Here is a 26,834-nt window from a genome sequence, read left to right on the forward strand (position 1 = left end):
TTTACTTTTCATAAGAGTGTTCATTCTTAGTGTGGAAATTTAAACAACTGTCAATTTTCAAGGCAACTTTGAAGCACATACCAGAGCTATGCAAACCATATGTTTTAATGCATTGCTTAGTTCTGATACTATAGCCTAGCTACTTATTTTACATTTTAAGCATTCAGCACATAACCCAGACAATATTTTTTACAGCGGACAATTTATTCGAGAAAACAGAACAAGTGTCTACGAAGGACACATGCCTACCACAAGGTGGCGTCATTTTGCAAACCACGCTATCGAATTCTGCGCCAGGGCTGAACTTTGAAAGTGTTACCGGGTCAGTCTCTCCTCTTCCTTCTTCTCAGGGTCTGTAAACCATGGTAAGAACTATGAGACCCTTGGTGGTGTAGACAATCAGTGGCAATCTTACGGCAGCACATATCTGCATGAGATGTCAAATAAACCCCCGTGTTATAGAAGTGGTGGATAACACGCGGGTCGCTATATTGTTATTTTTGCTTGTAATCAAACGTGTATAGTTGTGTCTTAAAAGGCACTCGATCTTGGCCATAGCAGCCAAGTATGGCTGCTTATCCCACTGTGGTAAATAGCTCACGCGTTATAACAACATTACTAGAGAATGGCCATTGTCTTTTTATCGTAACGACTGGTGTACTTTTCTTGTAGAATGTAAATGTGAGAAAACCGATTCGCTGTGTCCCCTAGGTATGAACTGCTGAATCTCAGATAACGTGAATCTGCACACTAGTTATCGGTCGGATCCATTTAGCTATGTCATAATATAATATGCTATGCAAGGAAACTGGCAGGTATAACGACGGTTAGCCAAATTTCGCGATGTGCCATTTCTCGCATCGTTAGCTCATTGTGAAGCTTCTGAGTTGTGCCTCGTTAAATGTGCTAAAGCAATATATCGATAGCTACCTCTACTGCTAGCTTGGAAACAGCAGTATGAGGAAAGCGGTTGCATTTTACTAAACGTTGGTGAACTTATAGGAACGCGCACGTGAAGTTATTTAGATGTGGTATGGAAATAGTAATTGTGAAATGAATGTATCCTGTACGAACGCATGCACACCCTTAACCTTTACGTTGTGTGTTTGTCTATGGTTCAGGTGAACGTGCCGAAGACCCGCAGGACTTACTGCAAAAAGTGCAAGCGGCACCAGCCGCACAAAGTTACTCAGTACAAAAAGGGCAAAGACTCTCTGTATGCCCAGGGTGAGTCCACACGAATCGTATATGTGGCAGTTTGAAATTATTCAGCCAACTGTCACTAACTCTGATCAGGCCCTTACACCCATGGATAAAGGCTGAATCTTTTTAACCTTTAATTTTACAGGAAAGAGGAGGTATGACAGAAAGCAGAGTGGCTATGGTGGTCAGACTAAGCCGATTTTCAGAAAGAAGGTATGACCCTATAACCAAGTGTAAACTTCACACATCTTGGCATTGTGTACCATGATTTTTATTACATGTATTGCCTGTACTGTTGTGTGTATGATGTGGGTTTAGGGAAAGAAGCTTTTATTTTATGTAAAACACAAAGTGTTAAATCAGGTGATGTGCCAGAATATTGTCCGGCTTTATGATTTAGTCAGTGGAGACAGATTCCACAGAGATGCTGGAAAATTCCTGTTGTGGTATGAAACCCATTTACATGCTTGGAATGTAAATGTAACACAAGTCAAAGCCACTCTTTACTCTCAAAGGGATCGTACACAAGTACTATGTACTGATAACTCATTCTTTTCAAAACGCAACTTTACATTTTTTTTCATTTTTATTTATTTAATTTTTTTTTAACATTTTTAATTTCTTGTCACTTTTGGGAAGCTTATATGATTTGATTTGGAAGACATGCAGTTGTTTATCCTTTTATATTTCTGACAGAAAACACTTGAATTTCCAGTGCTTTTTTTTTTTTTTTGGACAGTTTATCAAAGGTGTTCGTACTCTTATGGTTGCAAGTACAGCGTGTAATCACAAACGTATTACATAGAAAATTCTGGCATTTTTCTAAAGGCTAAGACCACAAAAAAGATTGTATTGAGGCTGGAGTGTGTGGAACCCAACTGCCGGTCCAAAAGAATGCTGGCCATCAAGAGATGCAAGCACTTTGAGCTGGGCGGAGACAAGAAGAGAAAGGTAAGATCTGCGTACTGTTTCCCGAGCACGTCTTCGACCGCGCAAGTAACGATACTACAGCTGGGCTTCACAGCAAAGGCCATTCCAGAGGAGCTGGCTGTCAGGGAGATTGTGCAACAGGCCAGGTGGGCGTGGGCTGACTGTTGGGATGAGCATTGTCGTACAGAGCAGTAGCTTGAGTTTAAATGCTTGTGTTCGCGTCTTATAGTCTGAAGTTTTTTGATCCGTTGTGTGATCACATTGTTGCCTGCGCTGTTGAATCTGGACGGTGTCAGTGCTGGCTATGGCCAGTAGCTACACAGGGCAGCGTGTGATTGGCTGCATCTGGGGATAGGGAGGATTCCAGTCAGAGGAATGCATGTCTTCATTGTGGACCAGTGACATTATCCCTTCCTCTCTGGACGCCCACATACCACATTATCCACCTGCACGTCCTCTTCAAACTCAGCGTGGGAAAGTCTGGCTTGCAGACTGAAGCAGACAGTTGACATCATGTTCTGGAGGAGGTTTCATGCTTGTCTGAGCTCTCCTGAACTGACAGAGTGGAGTTGCAGCGATGAGTGTAAACAGACAAAATTGGGACATTTGTAATTGGGAGAACATAGTGGTAATTTAAGACGTCACATGCCCACCCATTCACATAATGGGACACGAGCAGCAGTAATTGCAACAATTTCGTGCATCCGCTCATACTGTCATTGGATATAGACACAATGGACAGGTTTGATTTATTTTCACCTATTTTTGTTTTGCCTGGAGAAGCTCACTTTGCGTGTTTTAACCCAACAACTGGGGTACAGCGTCTTAATGGCACACGATCACAGTTTCCCTCTGACTGCCCAGTCTCAAGTTGGCAGATGTCTCTTTGGTATATAGCTTAAGATTCTGCATGATCTTCATTTTGAAGGCTTACCTTGAGCCATATAAACTTAGTGGCAGAGGGGACCTGTACTCTTGCTCTTCAGCCCTGTGTTGCCCATGGTTGTGTTTTTCAGCCGTTAAGGCCGAAATGCTAAACGCAGCCTGTGTATGTGGAATGAGTGGCATTATAAATGTTTCAGGTCTACTTCCTGGTTTCGTTTCTGTGATGCTGAGCTCCAGCTCTTTGTTTCCCTGCCCCAGTTCAGGTACCCCTAAAGCAGTGGTTCCCAAACTTTTTGGTCAGCCCACCCCCCCCCCCCCCCCTTTTTAGTAATAGGAAGTTTTTTGAAGCCCCTCCCCCCTTTAGTATTAGGAGGTTTTTTTGAAGCCCCCCCCCCCACAGAAACCCTCACTGCGGCCCCCCCTTTCATAACCACTGCCTTAAATTGGGTTGTGACCATATTGAGTTAAAGTTTGATTGACCAGGGAGCTAGTCAATGGCTTTTAATAAATTGATTTATTGTGTAAATCCTAGCTCTGCACTGGTTTTTCTTCATTACACTATTTTTTTTGCTTCAAAACACATTCTACACACATTTCTATAATTAAATTTAACAGTACATTAAGCAAGCATTTGAACCCAGGTAATTCAGGATATTTATGTGTGGCATTATTGGAGTATGGAGTATTGTGAGGCTATTTTACAACCCTGGAATGTCTTTTGCCAGTCAGGTCATGATGGTGATTACTGATATTGAATTTCATTGTTGTGAAATTCATATTTTGTTTGGTTTTGTTCTGATTGCATTCATGCTTTCTTCTTCCAGGGCCAGGTGATCCAGTTCTAGGCTCCTGGACTGTTCTATTAAGGCCAATAAAGGAACTGAAATATGCTTGAACCTGCTTGTCATTATTACACTGAGGTCGTAATCTCAGAGGTGTGGAGACGGCAGTGAAAATGCACAAGTGGTCTGTGAAGTGCTTTATTTAAATTTCATTAAAAAATGTTTTTTAAATCATAAAAAGCAAAATCTCTTGAAAAATCCAGAGCACACTAAGATAAATGGTAAGATGTGCGCTGTACAAACAGATTTCCTTATTTTCCCATCATATAATTGCACAAATTAGGCAGCAGTTATTTCTATTGCACTTCCATAGTACTCCACGTATTCCATTGTACTCAATATTAAACATGTTTCCTGTTAACATCAGCTGCCTGAAATAACTTGCATTCCTTAAGTATACCTTTCTTTGGTTTAAGACATTGCATTTGATCCTTCCCTTGTATGCGGAGACTGTTCATGCTGAAATTTTTTTGCAACGCCTCTCTCTGGCACTGTTAAAGCTGCTGATTGGAGAGTAATGTTTCATGAGCCCTTTAATGGGCGGAGCTAAATTGAGCTGTCAATCATGTATGTTTTTGAACAAACCAGAGTTTTACCCCTCACCAAAACAATGATTGGTTAAAACCGGCGAGGCAAAGAACACATTTGGTAGCCCCGCCCCCTTTCTCAAGTTTCGGGAAAACTGAAACTGAAATAAACTGGATGAAACTGCGTCTTCTGCTGCGTCACAGAGCCGTCCTCTGGGCTTTGTCTTTGCTGAGGTAGCGAAGCCATTTTTTAGCCTGCTGCCTGGAGCAGGACGTGCCCTCCACGGGGGAGAGGACGAGCAGCGCGGTGCCCGTGGGGTTCACCTGCACCTGTACCTTATTGAAGAGCCCCTGCACGCCCAGCTCCTGATACTGGGGCAGGATCTGGGTCACGTTGCAGCGGGGATTACAGGACCCCCAGGTGAGCAAGGTGGCCAGGAACAGGGGGAAGTTCCGGGGCCCGCCCATCTCCTGCCTGTTGGTCAGCGCCAGTGCCAGTCTGTCGTTGGACAGGGGGCGCTGCCACACATCGAAACCGTTCACCTGGGGGCCAAACGCAGCCAGTCGCATCACTACTGCCTCAGAGTGGTTAGGTGAACAATGTTTTTGTGTCTGCTGGATGATTACAGGTGTGCATATTGCTGTATAAAGAATTACTTTTATATAGCGACTTTCATGATTTCAAAGTGCTTTACAGTGAAGAGAGTAAACTACATAAACTGAGGTGTACAGGGCAGCTAGACTTAGAGATCTACCATCCTGTAGATTTTCATTTCAACCTTAATTTGACACACCTGATACAGCTTAATTGGCAGCTCAACAAGGTTTCCAGCTGTTGAATGAGGAGTGCTTAGTTAGGGTTGGAGTGAAAACCTACAGGACAGTAGATCTCCAGGAACAGGGTTAAGCAGTCCTGAACTATGGTATGATCTGAGGGCCAGTTAATACTGCCAGGTTTGGGTCCCCATACTGTGCGCTGTGTCACAGGATCTGTAATGGCCAGTGAGGTGGGAGTTCACAGGTGAGACGGTAGAGTGGGCTCCATACCTTGGCCTCGCGGGTGCCCTGCTTGCCCAGGGGGTCCTGGCTGATGGCGATGATGTGGCGGTTCTGCAGCAGCTGTCGGGACTGGGGATCGATGGCCCGCAGGTCGTTTGACATCAGCAGCGGGGCGGCCATGATCGCCCACAAGGCCATTTGGGTCTCCTGCTGGTCCCGGCTCAGCCCAAAATTCCCGATTACCAGCTGAAACGGGGCAATAACACTGGTCAGCCAAAGAGCTCAAACTCACTCGACTCTGTCTAACTTATTTATGACTCATAAGGGTCACAGAGGGGTTGTAGCCTATCCCTGCACTTACACGTTTGCAATGTAAAAGTTGTGCAAGTCACTCTGGATAAGGTTGTCTGTAATGTAATGTAAATGCATGCATTGGGTGTGTTGTACATACCCTGGACAGGTTGCCAGTCCATCGCAGGGCAGACGCACCATTCACTCCCACACTCATACCTATGGGCAATTTAGAATCTCCAATTAGTCTAACTTGCATATCTTTGGACTGCGAGGAAACCTATGATGACAAAAGAAGAACGTGCCAGCTCCACACAGAAAGGCCCTGTGAAATTTGCACCTGGGACCTTCTCGGTGTGAGGTGACACTAGGGTACTAGTGGAAAAATTAAAAGGGAAAATATATAATTTTGTGGAGCAGCCCAGTTCTGGAAGCCCTGCTTCAGCAGACAGAGGGGCGGGTACCATGTCCGGGTCATTCCAGCCTCCGGGCCCAGCCACCGGAACTATGAGGTCCTGATGATCGGCTGTCCAGTCCAGGATGGTCTGCACACTGCTCCACGAATCGTACACGTCCGCAAAGTTGCGCCAGTGATTACACATCTGCTGGATTGCGGTGTAGTTAGGCTGCAACGGGACGGGACGATGGGTCAAGGTCACAGGAACGAGGGGTGGCAATGTGGCGCTCTCAGACTGTGATGAAACTGCCCTCCCTCCTACTGAAGTCTGTCCTCCCTGGACGATGCCAATTGTATTTTTCCCCGGGACTCCTGCCTGGCACCAGTCGGCACAGGCACGGAGAGGATTCAACCTTGGACTGTGGTGTGACTTACTGCACTGAGAACAGGTGCTGAGACCTTCAGATTTTCAGGCTTTTGCAGTTAGTATCTCCCTCCACAGTAACCCAAACCCAAACATTTGTCTTCACGCCATTTAACTGGCCTGCATCCAAACTCTTGATTAACTGCCATTATAATTTATTTTGACATTGAATGCTGCGTTAAGGACTTAAGGAGGTTTACGGTCGATTCCTTACAATTAAGTAAGCTCAAGTCTACCATGCCACGTACTTAAGAGGATGCACAGAAAAGTGAAATCAATGGAATAAAATGGGAAAATTTTATGTTGCAAGCACAAGCCCCAATATAATAGTCCTATTAATTTAATGTTTCAGATGCCAAATAAATAAATTCATTTTATGAATACGGTAATTATTTTATGAATAGTGGTGGCTTTTAAAATGCTTGTTGCACATATATTTAGGTTGCATAGCATTGCCAACAAACTGCAAATTCAAACTGAATGCCATATTTAATGTATGTGCAGTACAACACTTAATATGAATGTACAGTAAATATACAAATACTGTGTGCATACACATAGAATGATGACAGAAAAAGTGAACTCCATTAAAGAGGAACAATGTAACAGCATTATGCATAATATTCACATAGCCTGTGTATATAGAGAACAAATGGATTTTAAAATGTGCAGGCTTTGCAATAAAATGGAAAATGCTGGTTTTAATTATGCATTTACAGGCGACTGACTGCACTACAAAAAGGCCTAAGAAGATCTGTCAACCTTCTCTCTTGCTTTGAAGCAACCTTTGGGGTTTATCTTTGTACTTCACACATTATCTTGTCAAAACATTTTTTCTGTTGAGTTTCAGGTCACTCTGTGTACTTGTTATTCTTCCTACCTGGTGGAACTGCCACTCGTACAGTGGCCACTCACAGGAATACAAAATACTCCTCCCGGTCTTGTTCAAGGCACTGGACATGTTTGTATAACCTGTAAAACAATTTTCACAAGTGCAAACACCTCAATATGTCAGTCTCCTCCAGCATCGAGGGCTTTTATAATTACGTTTCACATCAGAGGTCAGACGTGACAGTGCAGAATGACACCTCTTAACGGTGTGTGGATCTTGCCTTACCTCCTGCCAGTAAGGTCCAGTTGGGCATGTTGCACCCGTCAAATTTCAGCAGGTCCACCCCCCATTCGGCAAAGGTCTCAGCGTCCGTGTCATAGTGGCCCAAGCTGCCAGGGTAGCCTGCACAGGTCTTCGTGCCGACATCGGCATAAATCCCCAGCTTCAGGCCCTTGGAGTGAATCTGAATACACACACAACAGAGAAAAAAATTTACAACACAGTCAGGAAGTGTGTAATTTACTCTGCTACAGAAAACCTGACAGTGGAGTTGAAAGGATATGCCACTCAGAAAAAGCTTTTGCAATACTCCCTACATCCAGTAGAGGGGGGTATTGTATTTCCACTGTACTGTTACAACTTAAGTACAACAGAACGTTCCTCCTGCATTTAAGAGCAGCAGGTAGAAGCTTTTCAGTATTTATAAAATTTGAAGAGTCCTTTAATATGAATTAAGGACTGCTGCGTTAAGAAAGACTGATGTGGCTTAGCAGTTTCCTGTTCAACAGCCCATTTTGAAAGGGGTCCTGGTAACTGCTACGAGCAGCCTGCTGAAGGAACAAGTGTTTCTGTGGCCCGTGACTCACATAGTCAGCAAGCTTCTTCATCCCCCCTGGGAACCTTTTGGGGTCCGCCTGCAGTCGGCCGTTGGAGTCGCGGTCCCTGGAGGGCCAGCAGTCGTCGATGCACACGTACTCGTAGCCGGCTTCCTTCCACCCATCCTTCACCATCATGTCCGCCATCTCCATGTACAGCTTCTCACTGTGGATTCCCAGGGGGGGGGGGGGGGGGGGTAACAGAATGAAAGCTGCTGTCAATCATCGCGTGTCATTTTGTCATTTCTAATTCCTAACCCCGGAGCCATTTTGGTATCCACCCCAAAAATTTACCTACCCTATATAGCCAATAGCTTTCAAACAAAAACTCACCTGGCAGCATATTAATATGTAGGAATGAGTTATACATCTGACATTTCACAAGACAGATATTTCACAAGTCAGATATTTCATGCGAGTTTATGTTTATGAGAAGCACCCAAAGCTAGGGATTCCCCACCCTGAGACATGAACAGCTTATTAGCATCAAAACTCCAGACCTTGAAAAATGTTTCTGAATAAACTCCTCAGCATCTCTACTCTCTCTTTTAAAAATTGCATTGTACAGGGCCATAAACTACACCTAAAAAAGGCTCAATGAAAGCTCACACTGGAGCGATTTGGAGTTGGTACTTGGTGGAAAGGACATGGCAGATACTGAAATATGTCACAGTCTCAAGCTAACAAGTTTTTCATAACAATTTACTGAAAAAAAAACCGTTTCTTACACTGGTGGTTTAAAGTGTCAGTTTGAGCAAGTATCACTTCCCCTACAAAGCCGCTGAAGGAAAATCTATGGTTTTGTTTATAATGTTTTTGTATTTGGTTTGGTTTACACTAGGTCTACAATAAACAAGAGACGGTTACATTTTAGTGAAACATTACAAGGTAAGTAAATAAAATGCATAAGTCATAGTAACAGATTTCAAGACACCACAGCTTGTCACATGCAGAGTTATAGGATAATTCAAGATTTGTTGAATTCATAGAACAGGGAGGACAATTTCCAACATGTCATTTTAGGTTTAGGTTTTTATTTTTTCAAAGTGTCATGCACCAAAAGGTGCCCAGCCCACATGAGCTCATTTTAGGAATACAGAGGTTATAAAGAAGTCTTGTGGATCGTCATCAGAGGGTGAAATTTATAATAAAAAAATTTTTCCGCCAAATTCAAATAAAGGAAACCCCGTAATTATGTTTTTGTCTTCTTAGAGCCGGGGAATAACTTCTTTCATTCTGTGTGAAAAAATAATTAAAACCCCGTGCGTGTATGCACTGTATAGCGTGAAAAGAAGTGCGGTTTACCAGCTTGCTGTGCCTTACCTGATACAATTATGAGGATCCGTGTCACAGTCAGTATTACACATAAATCTTTCCCAGTGCAGCCAGCCCATTGTCGGTGTCAGCGCGAGGCCATTGTCCAGCGCTTGAACTGGGGAAATAAATGTACTTACCCCTACTATAACGTTAAAGGCAGCCAAAATGAACCTGGTCATTTTATATAAGTTTGATAGCTGGTGTCTGGATACGTATAATCTGCTTGTCATCTATGTTCATATGACCAGCTACCAACACATTACCTGTTCCTGGTGATAGCCTATATTACGACCCGCCTTCTGTGCGAATTTGACAAGTAAATCTACCAGTTATAACACGAGTCCATAAAAGCCAGCCAATCACTTAGATATTTATGTTTACGATGCAGGTTTATAATAATAGGAAGTGCGTTATTTCCTTGTCTGGAGTGTAGGCACGTAGGCTACAGTTTTATACCGGGATTGATTTTCGAAGGCTAATATTCAAGCCTGTGCTAGAACCCACCGATACAATCACGAGATTTTTTTAGTGCCGCGGAATGTCTGTAGTTTTGTTCGTATTAACTGTAAGTAATCAAACGGAAAAAAGTTACATTCGAAGTTACAACTTAACATCATTTAGAGAGCAGCCGCCGTGTTGCGCTCTCTGCATATCAAGACTCCTTTCCTTCCGCGTAGCCTAGTGTGTGGTCCCAGACTTGTCACGTGCTTGATTCGTCAGGGTGCGTTTAAATTAAAACATTTTCGCGGTTACATCCTCACGGAAATAGCTGTATTGGGTGAACACCAGATACAGAGAAACAAAAGGCAGCAAACGCGTACATCAATGCGTTTATTCGACAAGAAAACCTATGAGGAAATGTCATCTTCTGTGGTGGGTCGTAAATAACAACCCGAAACCGTGCTGGCTTGTTATCCATTTTGCCACTCACAGTGATGGCAGATTACGCTTCGGTCTGACTTCCGCGTTCCGTTTCAAAACATGTAGTAGATGAAAGATATGAAAGCCGGGTTCCAAATGGGGGTGAAAATGAAGTCGATAGCCTTCGTGTTGTACACATTTACGTGTTCCAATGTAGTATGTGTGAGTATGGCCTTAATAGTTTCATTCTCAGCAACAGTAAACGACTCAAAACATTGCATTGCTTCACGCACAATATAGAAATTTAGGTAGGCTACTTATTTGGTGCCATGCTTCTCCAGCTACGTACATAGTGTATGCCAGGAGCACTGAAAACACAATGGCCATTAATTATTGATTGTGAGCATTATTATTACGTTTACTGAGCCTAAAATAGACACTTGTTTTTTATGTCTTATGAAAAAAAAGTTATATGCAGGCGCAAGGTCACTGCAGCATTTGTTAGTGACCTCACATAAAAAGCAAAGTTTACACGGAAAGGTGAAACCCAGAGCTCTTTGGCTGATAAATTGGAACATTATAAGCAAGATGGGGGAAAACTTGCGTGCTGGCATTACTCCAGATTATCGCCATAATCCCCATCTACTCGCTGCCTGAGTGTAAAGTGTGAGCATTAATAAAGACGAATTCTGACCTTTTTTCCTGCAAATGTCAAGGATGTGCATTTCAACCTAAACATTATAAGAGATTGCGCTGTGGGATAGGGGCTGATGAACAATTTGTCATTTGCCTGTAGTTCATATCAGAGTGAAGGCACCACATCTCTTAAATGTCAGATTTCAGTTTTACTTGCCACTCTCTGATGGATGGACCAATCGACTCACTTGGTTACAAATGTAGTTCCCCCGTAAAATGAACAGGATCTTGGCTGCAAGGGTGATAGATTTTCCCTTTTTTTTTGGTTGGGGGATTCGATCTGTACATGTCTGGGCTCTTGGTTGTAATTGTTGACTGATGGATCCTAGAGGTCATCATCATGGCACAAATGTTACAAATGTAGTTCCCCCGTAAAATGAAAAGGATCTTGGTGGCAACAGTGATGGATTTTTCCAATTTTTTTGGTTGGGGGATTACATGAGAACTGCGCATGTCTTGGTTGTAAATGGTGACTGATAGATCGTACAGGTCTGTGCTTTTCTGCATGCTTGATATGTAAGCAGGTGGCGACAATGATAATGTAGAAAAGGACTGGCAGATAATAAAATCCACTGAAGTTCTTGTGTTATTTAGTTTTTTTTCGGACTTGGTGTTCGCAGTTTGCTCGTTTTTGGGCAACACCAATTTAGAGGACTGGCCAGTGGGATCTGGGATCGTGTAAATGGGATGAGTGTGTTCAAAGATCTTAGAGACCTGGATGATTTTGCCTTCTTCTTTGCCACAAAGGTGAAGAAGCAGTACATTACCTAACATTGCCTGCTTGCTATTTGAGGTCTGCCACTTTTGCATACACTGGTGACTTTTTGGGAATTATGCGCGATAAAACAAAACAGTGAAATGGATGTGGTGATTTTCTCTGTCACTTTTTTCTTTTTTTTTTTTTCTTTTTTTTTTCTCCCTTGCTTGGCCTGTTTCTCTAGCAACTGTGGCTGGGTGTTTTGATGTGTGTTGTCTCAGTTGATAGATGGTGCTGAATACATTATTGAAGTGATTTATTGATGGACACCTTTGATGCGGAGTGAGGCAGGCCGTGTTGCTTTAATCAGCCTTTACATTGCTCCAGGGCAGCTACCAGGTGGTGCTAATGACTGCAATCTTTTTTTGTGACTATGTCTCTATTAATTCACGATTGGTTCTTGTTTTAGTGAAATGGCATTTCAGGTACGTGATTTAGGCCTATAAGCAGTTTGATATGTAGAACAGTGCAAGGATGTCTTGTTTTTTTTTATCATCGTGAAGCCTCTTCTGCAGCACCATTAAATACGGTGTCATTAAATATCCCTTTTTTGTGTTGCTTTTTGTTGAAATATTCATGGAATGTGTAAATAGCTAAATTTCAAGGTGATCTTCTTCACTCTGTCAGGATTACGGGGCTGATGGCTGTTGAATTCAGGGCCTTACAGGTCGTGAATATTAACACTGGCCTGCCTCTGTTGAGATGCAGACTCATATAGTGTGCCATCACAGTGTGGAGGGGTGTAACCGGATTAGGCACTGTGCACAGGGGTCAATGCCGGTCAACAGCACAAAAAATGAGTTTTTTTTTCCAGTGGTTGGGGAAACATCCATGCAAACTTTCTTTGGCTTACCATTTTGGTAAGCCTGGATACCCGTTCAAACTAGCAATAATTTCAGAGACACAAGTAGTTACGAAAAAGCACAGGGGAATATACTTGAATGACAGCGCGAAGTTGAGTACACTCAACAAATGCATTTTTCTACATAAGATACAATGTTGCTTTTGTTTATTGCTACACCTCCGAGTGTATTTTCATCGAACCCTGACGTTTATAATAAGGACTTGTCACGCTTACTTGAGGCGTACTAAAACAACGGGAAACTTAAATAAAAAGAGAAATGGCCAGGGGCGTAGATGGCGGGGGGGGGGGGGGGGGGGGGGGGGGGCGGGGGGTTACGTCCCCCCCAGTTTTATAGGGACCCCTATCCATCCCCCTGGATCGGGGTAGTTGTATAAGCTTAAAAGTGGAGACCTTTCTTTTGCTCACAGTTTGGCCCCCCCCACTTCAAAAATCTTTCCTGCGCCTCTGGAAATGGCAGCCAGTAAATGTACACATTTTAAGTATTGGGGCAGATAGCTCCTTTGTCACGGAGTGGATGGGGAAAGTGCACCATGCCAAGAAGCCCATAGCAAAAAATTATGCCTTTAATTATCATTTTATGTCGACGGCGCTACTGTGGAAATGGTAGTCGATAACGATAAGTTCCTGATTACACATAAATATTATTAATAATTACAGTAAAAGTGACTACTCTGGTGGAGAGTTACAAGTACTCAGTGAATGAGCTCCAGTATATTTTGAGAAAATCCATTTTAACTGCGTGATCAATACAGGATTCAGCTTGTAGTTCTTTAAAAAGCCATATTTACTAAAAATGACCTTCAGTCAAGCTGTGATTATTACGCTGCTGAACTGTACCCGCTCCTGCTGTTGGCCTTTGAAGAGCCCTAATGGTTCCAAGCCCAGTTCTAATTAGATGGAACTGTGTATTGCTTATTGCAGGAGTACAGCCTGTAAAAGGCACGTGACAAAATCGATGACCAGCAACGGTGGCCAGTAAATTTCCATAGTCGTATGTTTGCGTGTGCGCATGCCTCGAGAAAACCTCAAAGATTTTCAGGGAATTATTATCGGATATATATATGTGGGAATTGGGTGTACCTAGGCTTCCATTACCGGCACCTGGGTGTTAGCTCTCAAGTCATTGTGGTCAAAAAGCCATTGGTAGCAGTGTTGAAACAGGATTTTTCTTTTTTTTTTGAGGAGTTACTCAACAGTTCTTGCTGTACCAACACCACTACTAGTAGCCATTGTCAGTGTTATTGTGCTAGTGCTTGCAGAAATGACTAATTTGGACATTTGCAGAGGGTGCAAAGCATGGAAACATTAATTAAAACAGACACTATTAGGACCATGTATGTACTGTAAATAAAGCAAACAATTTCAAGAGACGTAATGTAATCACTCCCAAGTGTTACAGGGAGGGAATTGACAGATTGATCTTGACAGATTAGTTTGTTAATTGGGGGAGAAAAATACTTAAGAGTAGCTGTTTGATGGAATCTAATTATCTAACTGGTTGTGTGTCAGTCAAACCTGCCCAATACCAATGGGGAATGCAGTTTCTATATTAGCTTTATTGTGAAACAAAAGGAGGCTTGTGGAATAGTGAGTTTGCATGGGGAAGCAGAAGTGAAGTGGAATTGCTCTGGATAGGCGATGGGAAACTAGCCTGCCTGAGCCATCTGCAACAAAAATGATCACACATAAAACCTGCAGAGGTGGGAGGCGTCCATTGGGAGTGGAACAATGGACTTGTAATAACTGTCCCACATTTTCAAGCATTTCAAGAATTCAAGCCTCCTGAATGAAGCTTTGAGAATCAAATAAACTGTTGGAAGTCTAACAGCAATAATTTGTTTCGCTAATCACTGTTTTTCCTAACTGTGGAGGACATTGAAAATGCTTTTATAGCTTCACGTGCAACTTAAAAATGCATATTTGAATTTGTTTTTCTTTCATTAAAAAATAAAATGCAAATTCTAATTTGGTATATGAACTACCTGATTAAACTAATCATAATCTGCTGATACTCCAGCATTATTTCATTGAGCATTGTCACATCAGGTGTGAAGGTTGCCACGAACTTACACAAAGCCATATGTTCTTGTACCAGATGGGAAAAGAGCATGATGAGCAGTTCTGTAAACCAGCCTCTAACTTAATAATAAGAGTTTTGTGAATGAAATAGCGTGAAAAAATATTTTTTCCCCTCATGCCGGTATTTCAGTTTGGCAGAATTACAGGTGATATTTTAAGAGTTAGCTTGTTTCTTTATGCCACTAAAGGTGTACTAAGTAATCAAACTTCTCCATCAAGAAAATGCCCATGAAGCATGTGCACTTAGTGCAGTGGTGTACCCTGTGGTTAGCTCCAGTCTACACCTTCTGGGTGCAGACTGGCCGACAGTCCTATGGGGTGACACAAATTTGGGAGGAGCACTAGCTGAAGACATGACAGGAATACTTTAAAGGGCTAATTAGTGCATAGTCAATACCCGTTGACAGCATCCTAAAAATTTAACTGGTAAATGGACTGCATTTATATAGCACTTTTATCCAAAGCGCTTTACAATTGATGCCTCTCATTCGCCAGAGCAGTTAGGGGTTAGGGGTTAGGTGTCTTGCTCAAGGACACTTTGACATGCCCAGGGCGGGGTTTGAACCGGCAACCCTCCGACTGCCAGACAATCGGTCTTACCTCCTGAGCTATGTCGCCCCATAACTGCTCATGACATGAGTGGGTATCAGGGGGTGATGTTGGAGCGCATCAGAGATTTAATCTAATTTATGATCTTTACTTAAACAGGTTTGAATTTATCTTGTACTGTACTTTATATAGCCGATGCCCTAACATGTTAAAATACATTCGCCTGGATATTTACTGAAGAACTGGTACAGTGACAGTGCCTCTTCTGGAATTTGAACCTGCAACTTTGAAGTCCTGCGTCCTGTCCTTGTCACACCCCTGTGTTTTTCTTGGACTGCAATTTACACGTTACCTACGGCTTTAGGAAAGGAGAAGACACCTGTATGGCTCATTCCCCATGGTAACAATCAGAGCCTGGGACATCTGTGGTGAAGGCAAGATTGGATGAGATATTAGTCTGCAACCTGTTTTTTATTATCATTATTAAAAAAAAAAAAAAAAAAATCAATTTGACTGAAGTGTGGGAAATTGTTCCAGGAAGGCTTCTCCAGCCTTGGAAGATAGCAAGAGTAATTTTCAGCACAAGCAGAGAAAGTGAATTTAACAGGCTTAATCTCAATGCCCCCCCTCTCCTCCCCCCCATGCCCTGAGAGGGCATTTCGGGATCTGTATCCTAATTTAGGGACTTTTAGTGGATCTGCCCAGTGTTCCTACCCATTCCTTTTGTTATATATCATATAGTGGTTTTAAAAAAAATTAACTGTAGAGGTACAAGGATGTTTTTTCACTGCATAGCTTTAAACCCTGTAGACTTCCTAAGACTACAAGTCCGTTATTTATTGTAATATTCGGTGTATGCTCTGAGAGAAGGGATACCCGTTCTGCTGCCCAAATAATTACTGAATGAACTTCATATAACCCGTCTTCCCCAAAGAAGGCGCAATCATGTCTCCTTAAATTCTGTTGATTGACAAGGTCCAGTTTTTATTATCACTCCCTTGGTTGACCAACCAGGGCCAATCTAACAAAAGTAATAAGAATAAATGAAAAATGGAAGCAAAAAAATAGCTTTAAGTAGCCACCTTAAATCTACCAGAGTGGTGAGATCCACTTTGTGAAAAGAACATCTACAGTTACAAGGATAATGAACAGAGGACAGAGTTTTGGGGGGGGGGGGGGTTGGAATCCTTGTAGTTCTCATTTTATAATTTTTGGCCTGCCCCCTGCCGCTGGTCTTCAGCAGTTAACAGGGTTTCAGTTGAGCCTAGAAATGGAGGCAGATGGATTGCAATTTATCTTCTGTACTCATTATTTGAAATTCCTGGGCTGTTATTTAGCACCTTCTGCTGGAAGCCAGATAATGCAAGAAAAACAACATTTTTCCCCCCACTTTGGGCATGACTGGGACTGCTGTAATGAGAATCCTTTTTTGTGGAGAAAAAACTGAAAAAAAGGCTGGTCTGTTTTTTTATTGGTGGTTTTCGTGACCCTAAGTTGAAGCAATTAGTAAAAAAAAAAAAAAAAAAACATTTAGGAATTAAATGAGCCTCAATATTTAATTGTGTTATGATATTGTTTCTATCTCATTGCTGTAGTCCACTCTGTGTGGTAGTTTTACAAAATGTATCTTTGCAACAGTTTTGCCTTTGCACATGGTGATTTATCATGGCTGAGAATGGATATTGGTAATGACCTGTAGTAGAGAATTTCACTGAACCTTTTGGGACGAGTAGCTCTTTGTGTTGCAGCTTGTAATTATTTACAGGTAGTGTGGAATACGACCAATTAAGCTGGCATAATAAAGGAATAGAGGATCAAGTGGAATAAATGATTTAAGGAGTGTTGGGGTAAGGGGTGTGGCCCCCATATCTGACTCTGACTGATTGGTATTTCAGGAGAGCTTGGATACAGTGGCAGTGAAAATGGGGCTGACTGCAGAATGGGAAGTGGAATTCAGCACCTGGGCCCAGTTAAAGCCATGAGAAATTGCACAGTGGTCAGATTTTGAGAATCTGCAGGACATTTATGTACAGTATTCACATTTTTACCAACGCGGCCCGAAACAGATTTGAGTACACTCAGCCCTGTTTTTACGGCCGGCAGTTAAAATGACACATTGCTGCAAGTGTGCAATGGGGGCTTGTATGAATGGGCAGAATGCGGTGTATCAGACGTAGGGTTGTAAATAACAGGGCTGTTTGGAGCACCCCTGGGTCTCTCACTCCATCAGTTAGCTCATTGGCCCTCGCTGCTCCAAAGCTTTTTGCACCACAGGCTCATAACTGCTTCTCAGCCAATGCCGAGCTAATAAAGAGATTATGTCATGTATGTGATTGGAGCCTCCCCCCTGGAACTTTTGCCCTTCCCCCTGGCAATGTTGGTGTATAGTTGAGTTGAGAGAGCAGGATAAATGGAGGCATTTAGCAGGAATGCAAAACACTACAGTACCCAGCAGACTCCCTTTTCCCTCTCTTCCTCCCTCTCCAAGCCTTGCTGTTCTTCAGTCTTCCCATAGAAGCGCTGCCTCCCTGTTACTCAGCAGGATGCAGTTTCCCTGGCAACGGAGGTTGCTAGGCTGCTGTGCTCTGCAGTCTTTGCTTTTTATTTTTTGTTTTCCCTTAATCACTGACATGAGAACTGAGAACATGACAGAGAGAGGGTGAGGTCAAAGCTGAGCATTATTTTGAAGTGTGAAAGGTTTGCTCTTTGTTGCATCACGTCTCCCAAATCTTTGTTTGGCCTTTCGTCTGTGTCTGTCCACGTCCGCACTTCTCAGACCTCCTAATGCTACATTTCAGTGACAGAACCAAGCGGCCATGAGATTTGCTAGTTTGAGACTGCACTAACCCAGTGGCTGTGCTACAGCTACATTTCCTAAGTGGGATATTTGGGCAGTTCAAGGAGGTATCTCACTTTAGTCACCACCTGTTTGCTGTATACTGGGATATAAAATGAGCCAAATGAGGTCAGAACATAAGGATTGTGTTGGAAAAGTGGCAATTTATCCCTGGTGTTGAATGGTTCATTTCTGTCTTTGCAGTGCATGGACGAGCCCCACTGTCTCAGATGGAATCCAGACTGTGCCAGTGCTGACTGTGGCCGTTAACTCCATAGGGTGATGCAAAATCGGCGATTGCAACACCCAGGGTATGGGAGCGTTCAGACGGTTATGGGCCATGTTTTTTCACTATCTACGGCGCCCATGGACTGCATGTGAAAGCCTATGCAAACGAAAGGTCTTCCTCTGACCCCACCCTGTGCAAGCTTTGCTGTAGTCTGCGGTGTGAGAAACGGACGTCCGGCACCTTGTGTTTCAGAGGAGAAGCGTGGCTTTCTATAGCCGGCAGTGGGGCTCACGCATGAGCGCTGCTGTGGTTGCAGGCAGTTGGCCATTCCAAATTAGGGTGGAAATCGAACATGCTTAGCCCCGTGTTGGGCATCAAGTTTATGTCAAAAATATATATTTTTTAAATCAAGATGTCAATGCCTACATCTTCATTTTTATGGTTACATATACAGCCATAGAATATTGGCTCTGGCGGGCGTCATTTTTTGACTAGGTTCTCAGACAAGAATGGACATCATTGCTAGTGCCAATCCCCCCACCCCCAAGTGTCTGCTCGTGTGATTTTATTTTTAAATTATATATTGAATGTAAATGGCTGATTGTTGCTGTTCTCCTGTAATGGATAACAGTAGTGCTGTTGTTTTACGGCTTGGGTTTTTCATCTGTGAAACTTGTTGCAGTGAACGGTGACTTTGGAATTAGGCTGTCATGTCATAAAGGGGAAAGAAAGACTTGAAGCCACCCTCTGTGAAGTTTGTAGGTCCTCAAGACTGAGAATAGTGGCAGGGTGCCCCTGCTGAAGTGCCTGGTGTTCAGTTCTAGCGGGATGCAAAGAAGGGAGCAGTTTGGTTGCGTTGTAGACAGCTGGAATGACCTTAAGAAACATCACAAGCAATCATTATCATGCCGAATGTGGCATTCTCCGAAATCCAATGTGATATTTAGCAGAGGGACTTTTCCCCCCCTTATTAATTAGCATGGAGAAAATGACCTTTTTATTCATCACAGGCTTTCCACAGTGGTAGCGGAAGGCCAGGGCACTGAGATTATACGTCTCCTCCCGGGAAACGTTTTCCCGCTTTTCTGCCTGGCGCTGATAGAGAGAGCGCCGCGCACGGCCATTTTATTATAAAGCGCAGGTGGGCACGAACCTCCCGTGTTTTATTGTGTCGCCGCTTTAAGGTTTGACAGGTCTGACACTTGTTTATCTGGCTCTTTCTGGGGAATAACCGAAGGAGAGGCTCCTTTGTGTTCGCGAGTTAAATCACTTCGGAGAGGTGGGGATTTTGCTTGAGAGGTTTTACTGCCGGCCCTTTCTGATGGCTCTTGGCTCACGCCAGGTCAGGGTGTCTCTGTGCGAGGCGGTGAGTGTGGCCAGAGGATCGAGTGCTCGGCCTCGCCCTGCTCACCTAGATTAGAAAGCCATCAGAGCCAATAAAGGATGTGTTCAAAGGCTACATGTAACCACTGCCTGTGCTGAAGCTCCGCCTCTCAGCCACACACACACACACACACACACACACACACACACAGATGTACTACTGCATATTATTTTTATTCCTTATGATTATTTTCCATATCACTGAATTCATCTTCTGTTTATGGTAGAGGACGGAAATTCTGAGAGTGAAATACCTGCATTATAAAGTTTGACCATTTATTATTTACTTCACCTGTAGTTTATTTCCAAATGACAAAAACAGTGGGAGTGTTAAGCGACCATTTCTTTTCTAAGCGATTTTAATGGCGAATTATTTCACTTTTATTTGACCCACGGTCCATTTTTCTCTTCTGCAGCTGACAGACATTGACATCAGATTTCTGTCTGAGTACTCTTTGGATGCGCGCTTGCTTCCTCTAACGGATACCTACTGTAACTCCCTGCTTCAAAGTGCAGGATCTATAGCTGCAATTTTGATAGATGCCCCTCCTTTCAAAATATAAAGAACTGCTGTGAATCTGACGGGCCCGACAACTGAAATGTCAGGTGACCATAAGAAATGGTGTGATAAGCACTCCTTCTACGGAGTATTTTGAAGGGTGGCACTCATCTGTACGGCCCTGTCATGGAAAATTATGGGGGCCAGGGGTGGAATGTTGGAGAAGGGTGCCCCATCGGTTCGACAGTCAATGGTCCCACCGCTGGGAAGTGGGAATCTGTCAGTAAGGGTGCAAATTTCCTCCTGATGTCTTTTAAGCAGGGTTTGGGTCAGTTTCCATATTAATTCAGTTTGTTCATCCATCCATTATCTTTACCCGCCTGTTCCTGGTCAGGGTCGCGGGGGGTGCTGGAGCCTATCCCAGCATGCACTGGGCGAAGGTAGGAATACAGCACCCCCCCCGCACCCCCTTCTGCCTTCTGCCAAGCAGGGATTCCTCTCCTCCCTCCTTCCCTGAGATTGGGAATGAGTGAACAATGTATGCAAAGTGAAGCTGGGCCACCGCGTTGTATTCACTCTTACCTCACTGCTGATTGGCTGCTGTTCCACTGTTCCTTCCTGTTCCATATGTGGTCAGACATTAATACAGCAGTGGCCACGAGTAGAGGGCGAATATGCTGAGCATCCCAACTCAGAATCCCTGTGCTAGCCCAGGTCAGGGTCGAACTTCTCCCCTGGATTCCTGGTATACTTTCGGAGGGGTTTTTACATACTTTGAATATTGTATAAACTCTTGCAACTTCTGCTCCTTTTATGTGCATGGGAGAGCGGTTTTTTGAGAGAGAAAAGAAGGATGGGAGTGAATTTAATTGGGCTTGGGGCTTTAGTGTGTGCAGAAATTAAAATCCTGATCTTCCATGCCCTTTTTTCCCTCGGTGTTTTCCCCTGTAGCCAGCTGAAGACAAGTTCTAACGCTGATGCTAAATCTCTTTGAAAATATAGGATTTGTTATTTTTCCATTTGTGCACAGTGCTGTCATGGACAGTTTTTTGTTCTTTACTGTGAAGTTGTGATATTGGATTTAAGTGTACTGAGGCTCCACACTGATCTTTTATAATTGACCATATTTGTAAAATAATGGTTGATCTTTTTATAGGTCTGTTTTTAATTTAAAACATTTTCTCCATCTCAGTTTTATTGTCATGTGCATTTACAATAAGGGGCAGTCGATTTGCAGACAGTGGCTCCTTAAAATGAGTTTTATAACCACACTTAATTTAACTTCTTTCCTGAGATCAGTAGTGGTTCGCTCCCATGTTGCTGAAAAACAATTTTTAGGAATGGATGGGAAAGAAAGCCATAAATTAGCAGTGCCTATATTTTAAGCATATTTTGTTCAAATAAAGTGTTATACTCATCAAATTAACATGGAGATTCTGTGATCGCTCCCATGTCTGTCTGATTGTCCATGTGGTGCTGTGAACAAGAAAAAAAAAATTGGCGGAAAACAATTTGGAAGAAACAGTTTAATGATTACCTTTTTGGCAAGGAAGGGGTCATTGAATGTTGTCTGTTAAACGATGTTGCCTGTTAAATGATGGAAGAGATATATATGTCCCTCTTCAGTTCGGCTTTGTAATAATAAAATTATGGGTTGAACCTAGCCACTGATCCAGACCCTTTCCATCATTATCTGTTCCAGAGTGGCTGTCTGCTGCAGGGTTATGTCATTTAATTCTGGTGGTTTTGAGCTGGTCAGTTATGCCACATGTCATTGAAGTTCTGGAGACCAGAGGCCTATCAGCTGCACTTGATATTTGTGATATTGTGTATCTGTTTTATGGGCCTTTCTGATTGCAGCTCTTTGTGAAGTGTCCTAGATGCCTGTTCATCATAGACAGGTCTGGGATGAGGGGGTGGGGGAAACTGGAGTGTAAACGCAAGAGTATATCTCAAGGAAAGATTGAAGTCACTGCTGTATGGTGGTGGGAGGGGTGAAATAATCACTCTAGGCTGTTTTCCTATAATTCCTCATTCTTTTCTGGACATTTTTACTCCTTGACTCATTTTTTTTAACAGGCTCCACTGAGTTTTAGAAATCTTCGGATATTGTCTTCCAGCAACCCCAAGGCACCATCAATTACAGGGGCTTTGAAGCGGTAACCTTGGGGCCCGTACGGACAGGTTAGCTGGAAGGCACGTGGAGACATCTGAAAGGAAGCTTTTATATTATCGCCCCACAGCCACCGGGAAATGACTAGCCTTGCGATTTCCCAATGTTCAGTTTTTGTGACAGGGAAGGGGTATTGCTATGTTAACTCGCACACGGAGCGAATAAAAGAGGCAGACGTGTTTTTGGACTAATCGTGCCAATGCTCCCGAAGCATCGCTGTTAAATCAGAGCGTTTCTGCGGCTCATACCAGGTTTGTCTGCTGTAGGTGTGAGCTGGGAGCGGAGAACGACGAGAGCCACGTCCAGCTCAGCCCTACTGCGCTTTCTGCACCTTCCCGGCTGGACGGGTAAGACTCTGCCGTCTCAGTTAAAGAAATACACATACAGTGTGCTGAGCGCTAATAGGCCTCGACACAGGCCTTTTGTGATTTTGTCAGAGAGCTTTGGGGACGGAGGAGAAACGGTGAACCTGAATCCGTTTTCACAGTCCCTATGGATAATGAAAGCTTCTGAAAAAGGCTTAACAGCCGCACATGGAATTTTCATACATTCACGACATGCAAATATATCTGCACGGAGATGCACAGTCACAGTTTTCACTCCATCATGTTAATCTCCTTTATTATACCCCTTGCATAATGTCATCGTATTTAGTGTTGTACCTTAAAAAGTGATTATTCTAAGGCGATTTGCCAATAAGTGTGACTGTGATTACACTCCCGTGTTTGACAGTAACAGATTCTGCTACTAGGGACAACATTATTGATCCCTCCCTGGCAGCTGTGAGTTCTGTGACCAAATAAGTTGGCCTACCCACTGGGCCAATTGAAATTCTCCTCAGACGGAGTTGTGAAAGTGTGTTGATTATTGCCAAGGAAAAGCCCTGGACAGCTGATCCACACAGTCATCATGGCGGCTGTCCCACCTGCTTCTCTGTGCATTGTATGTGTGCTCACATGCATGAACCCTCAGTATGATGCCTGCTGTTAAGTATGTGCAATTGCAGAAGCGTTTCTTTCAATCTTGGTGGTACTTGTCGAGGCAGGGATTCCATTTTAGTGGATCATAGACTGATAAAACATTCACTGCGATAGAAAATTAAATGCAATTAATCATCCCCCACAACAAAAAGTGAAATAATTCCTCAATGTGACTAGTGGTCTGTCCATAAATGTGCCCTTTGTGGTTGTTTAAAGAATGAACATTTGATCTGCTTGTTTGGATGCACGGATTTAATGGCAGATTAGTTTATTGATCAGTTAAACGTCCGCGAGGTTTCTCCTTCAACCTTTGATGCTTGCTTCAGGAAAACTCAGACAGCACCCTACCCGTGCCCAATCCCCACCTGCCCCCCCCCGCCGGATCTAATAGCGGCCTCCCGAGACGCGCGGTGTTTGTAAAAGTCCTCACGTCCCTGGGATTTAGCGTATAATGGCAGTTGGCTTATGAATCTTGAGTAGTTGTTAAGTGGAAGGTCCAAGGGGCCGCCCTCTTGCGCCAGCCCTCTTGAGATTGTCGTTTTATTGAATTCCATTAGCTGCGCTGCCTCCCGGTGTAGCTGCCCGGACGGAAACGCATTCTTTTCACTGGATGAAACGGCGACGCGGTGGGAGAAATCCGGCAAAAAAAAGCACAAGTCTATTTTTTGCATGTCAGTCATGGATTACAGATTTAGAAAAGCCTCTGAAATGCAGGAGAGCATGGTTTTCTTCTAAACAAAAAAAAAGGCCTATTCATCTTGTGAAGTCATGATTAAAAAAAGAAAACAAACAAAAATGCAAAACAGGAATGGCCTAAGACGCATGTGGACAATTACCCAGGACTTCCATCTTCCTGTACAGACTGTTCTCTATGCCGTTCAAAAATCTTTCTTTGGAAAAAACCACTATGATATAGACCTAGGAATGGCCGACAAGGCATACTCAACAGTCATCAGCTTTCTGGGGAAAATAATCCAATGTGAAATGCAAGAGCCAATTTCTTTGACATTTTTTTATTGCTCTCCCAATTCCTTTAGAAAAATCTTCTTAAACTGTCAAAAGATAGAAGTCCGGGGATGAGCAGATGTCAGTTCTTCCCCTTGTTCATTTTCTTGAAAAAAACAAAACACTTTTTTGGCATAGCTATGTGTCTTATCTGAATACACTCTTGTCATAAAAATTTTGTGATATGAAACAATTAGTGAATCCAATTTTCGGTGCTGAAGCAGCAGGCCTTGTCCTTTTCAGATAAGGTATGCTAATAATTTGAGGAAATTTGAAATGTTGGCAATCTGTCAAAAAACCTGCTTTTGTTTCCTGACTATCTGTGAGCAGGGGGACGCACAACCAACTGTTAACAGGGTGCAACTCAGCAGAGAGCAAACGTTTCATTAAAACGCTCCCTTTCCCTCACGTTGTGCTTCGTTCACAAAACTTTTCTTAAATGATTCTTACTTTTGTTTTAAAAAATGTTCCTATGAAAAACCTATATGGGATTCATGACACATGTGCAGACCTTTGTTTTTGTGCATATCTCAGGTGTATGGGATGACGAATGCTGACTGTATGTAAATTTTATTCGCAGTTCTGTTCATGTGATTAGCATACGGAAACAGCCGTGAACAAATACAGCTAAGAAAAAAATGCTGAATGCTGAAATGTTCTTAGAAACGTTTTCAAATGTGATCGTACACATGTTTCATGAATGAGGCCCATTGTGATTTTGTCCTCATTGGAATTGAGCTTCTTCATATAGCCGTAGAGACACTCACTCCTCAGACACCTCATCATTAGAGAATTTGAAAACCTAAAATGTCACCTGTAATGAAGTTCACAAAAAATGTGGTTGCTGTCTAGTGGGATTTCTTTGCTTGCTGGGATCCTGGGGATGGGGTTTGTGTACAAACATACAAACTCTAAAAACACAAGGAAGCATCGGCAGATGCTGTAACATCTTACAGCTCTTCAAAGCAATACCGTCTTCAACAGCAGCTTGAGCAAAATATAAATCCTTCGCACCTGGGAAAAAATCTCTGAAGCGTCTCACAAAGTTGTGTCTTTGCATAACATACATGAATTTGGAGATACAGGGATTGACTTGCAAGATGAAAAATAGGATAAAGCCTTTCCTTATTGGAAAGAAGCAACATCAGAAATTCCTGTTCCTTCCTTTGTGTTTGAAGACTCATCACATATCCAAAACATATGGGGAAAATGTTTAGAAATTCTCCTGTGAGGTTTCCTATACAGTGTTGAAGCTGATTATACTTGCTATTTGTAAACGTTGGTGAATCAATATTGGCCTGCCGAGAACTGCCAAATGATGTATTGGGGGAAAATGTGGAATGATAAAAATCTGAAACAACAGAAAATGGCTAATTCCTTGTTGCTGTGTTGGGTAGTGATTAGGGACTAGATTACAGTCCTGAGGTTACAGAATTCCAAGCGTAACCTTGCTTCTGTACCATGAATTCAAGTTAATTAAACCTGAATTCTTCCAGTCCTTAGATGTGATATTGGATAAATATGGAGATTTTTGCTACTAAGTGTTTATGTCTAAGCTCTTGCCCTCAAAGAATAGGTTTTCTGTTTAGAAAATGTATTGAATACGGTGTCTGTATTAGGTTAAGACAAGGTTCCATACTGGTATTGTCATTTTGAGGATAACCAAATGTGCTTGGATTGGAGCATTACAAATGAACTAGTAGGGGTTTTGTAAGAACGAACAATCTTGAACATCTTACTTGTCATGTTTTGTTAGTTTGGTGAAAAATAATAAAGGGGCTGAGACTGGCCTAATTACTGCCAGTTTTTGTGATGATGTTATCAAGCTGCCAGAGACTCATGCTGCATATTTTAACCGTCTTTGCCCATTAATCACCAGTAGTGTGTGTGTGTGTGTGTGTGTGTGTGTGTGTGTTTTACACTGTCAAAGATGAAAACAAACAAAGTTAGAACGTTAGCAACCAGATATATTCCCTAGCATTGTGTCTTGCATGTATTCTCACTCAACCTGCTAATGGGGGAAAAGCCAAAAACCTGTCCCTCTTGGTGCAAGCTACCACCCCCACAGGAAAATACCATGTGGTGGGCTTTGTATTTGCGAAGCCTGAACCTCAAATTAAGGAAGGTATGCTGAGGCTGGTGGTCTGAATTCATTTTCATTAATGTGGAGCACCGAGTCCTTTTTTTTCAAACTCATTAGCTGATAAAACACCTTCTGATTTCCCATTAAAAAGGCCATTCGTCCTCCCTCGGCTGTGATGCCCGCGCTCTCCCTGTCCCCCTGGTCTAGGTCCCCCCCACCCCCCTCCCCTCAGCCTCCGCAGCACAAGGGATCGGAAAATAAATGATGGTTTTTGTGGCTTTTGCCAATTGATTTCTTGCAGGGATTTTCTGTTCTGT

At 42.9% G+C, this 26,834-nt stretch overlaps 2 protein-coding genes and 1 long non-coding RNA gene across 6 annotated transcripts in view; 2 read left to right on the plus strand and 1 right to left on the minus strand.

Annotated features, from left to right (window-relative positions):
• Window positions 1–292: 292 nt before the first annotated feature.
• LOC118223105 (60S ribosomal protein L36a) lies at window positions 293–3,914 on the plus strand. Of its 2 annotated transcripts, none has more exons than XM_035409247.1 (5): window positions 293–365; window positions 1,122–1,227; window positions 1,349–1,416; window positions 2,032–2,154; window positions 3,843–3,914. In XM_035409247.1, the coding sequence occupies exons 1-5, from the start codon at window positions 363–365 to the stop codon at window positions 3,861–3,863; spliced, it is 321 nt and encodes a 106-aa protein (XP_035265138.1). In that variant the 5' UTR covers window positions 293–362; the 3' UTR covers window positions 3,864–3,914. The 2 variants fall into 2 exon arrangements, with proteins under 2 accessions (XP_035265138.1, XP_035265137.1); XM_035409246.1 differs by lacking the exon at window positions 293–365 and adding an exon at window positions 553–588.
• A 68-nt stretch (window positions 3,915–3,982) lies between these two features.
• Window positions 3,983–10,155, minus strand: gla (galactosidase, alpha). Its single transcript, XM_035409242.1, has 7 exons — window positions 9,529–10,155; window positions 8,197–8,371; window positions 7,616–7,793; window positions 7,379–7,470; window positions 6,142–6,303; window positions 5,435–5,632; window positions 3,983–4,930 (listed from the first exon to the last, which is right to left on the minus strand). The coding sequence occupies exons 1-7, from the start codon at window positions 9,750–9,752 to the stop codon at window positions 4,586–4,588; spliced, it is 1,374 nt and encodes a 457-aa protein (XP_035265133.1). The 5' UTR covers window positions 9,753–10,155; the 3' UTR covers window positions 3,983–4,585.
• A 56-nt stretch (window positions 10,156–10,211) lies between these two features.
• Window positions 10,212–26,834, plus strand: part of LOC118223107 — a 28,700-nt gene continuing 12,077 nt past the window's right edge. For 2 of the 3 annotated variants that reach the window (XR_004764399.1, XR_004764401.1), the window contains exons 1-2: window positions 10,212–10,395; window positions 22,716–22,796. This is a non-coding gene — a long non-coding RNA (uncharacterized LOC118223107). Of the gene's footprint in view, window positions 10,396–18,369; window positions 18,477–22,715; window positions 22,797–26,834 lie in introns of all 3 variants that reach the window. The other variant, XR_004764400.1, reaches the window with a different exon arrangement.

This window comes from Anguilla anguilla, chromosome 3 (genome assembly GCF_013347855.1).
Source record: "Anguilla anguilla isolate fAngAng1 chromosome 3, fAngAng1.pri, whole genome shotgun sequence".
Classification (NCBI taxonomy): Eukaryota; Metazoa; Chordata; class Actinopteri; order Anguilliformes; family Anguillidae; genus Anguilla; species Anguilla anguilla.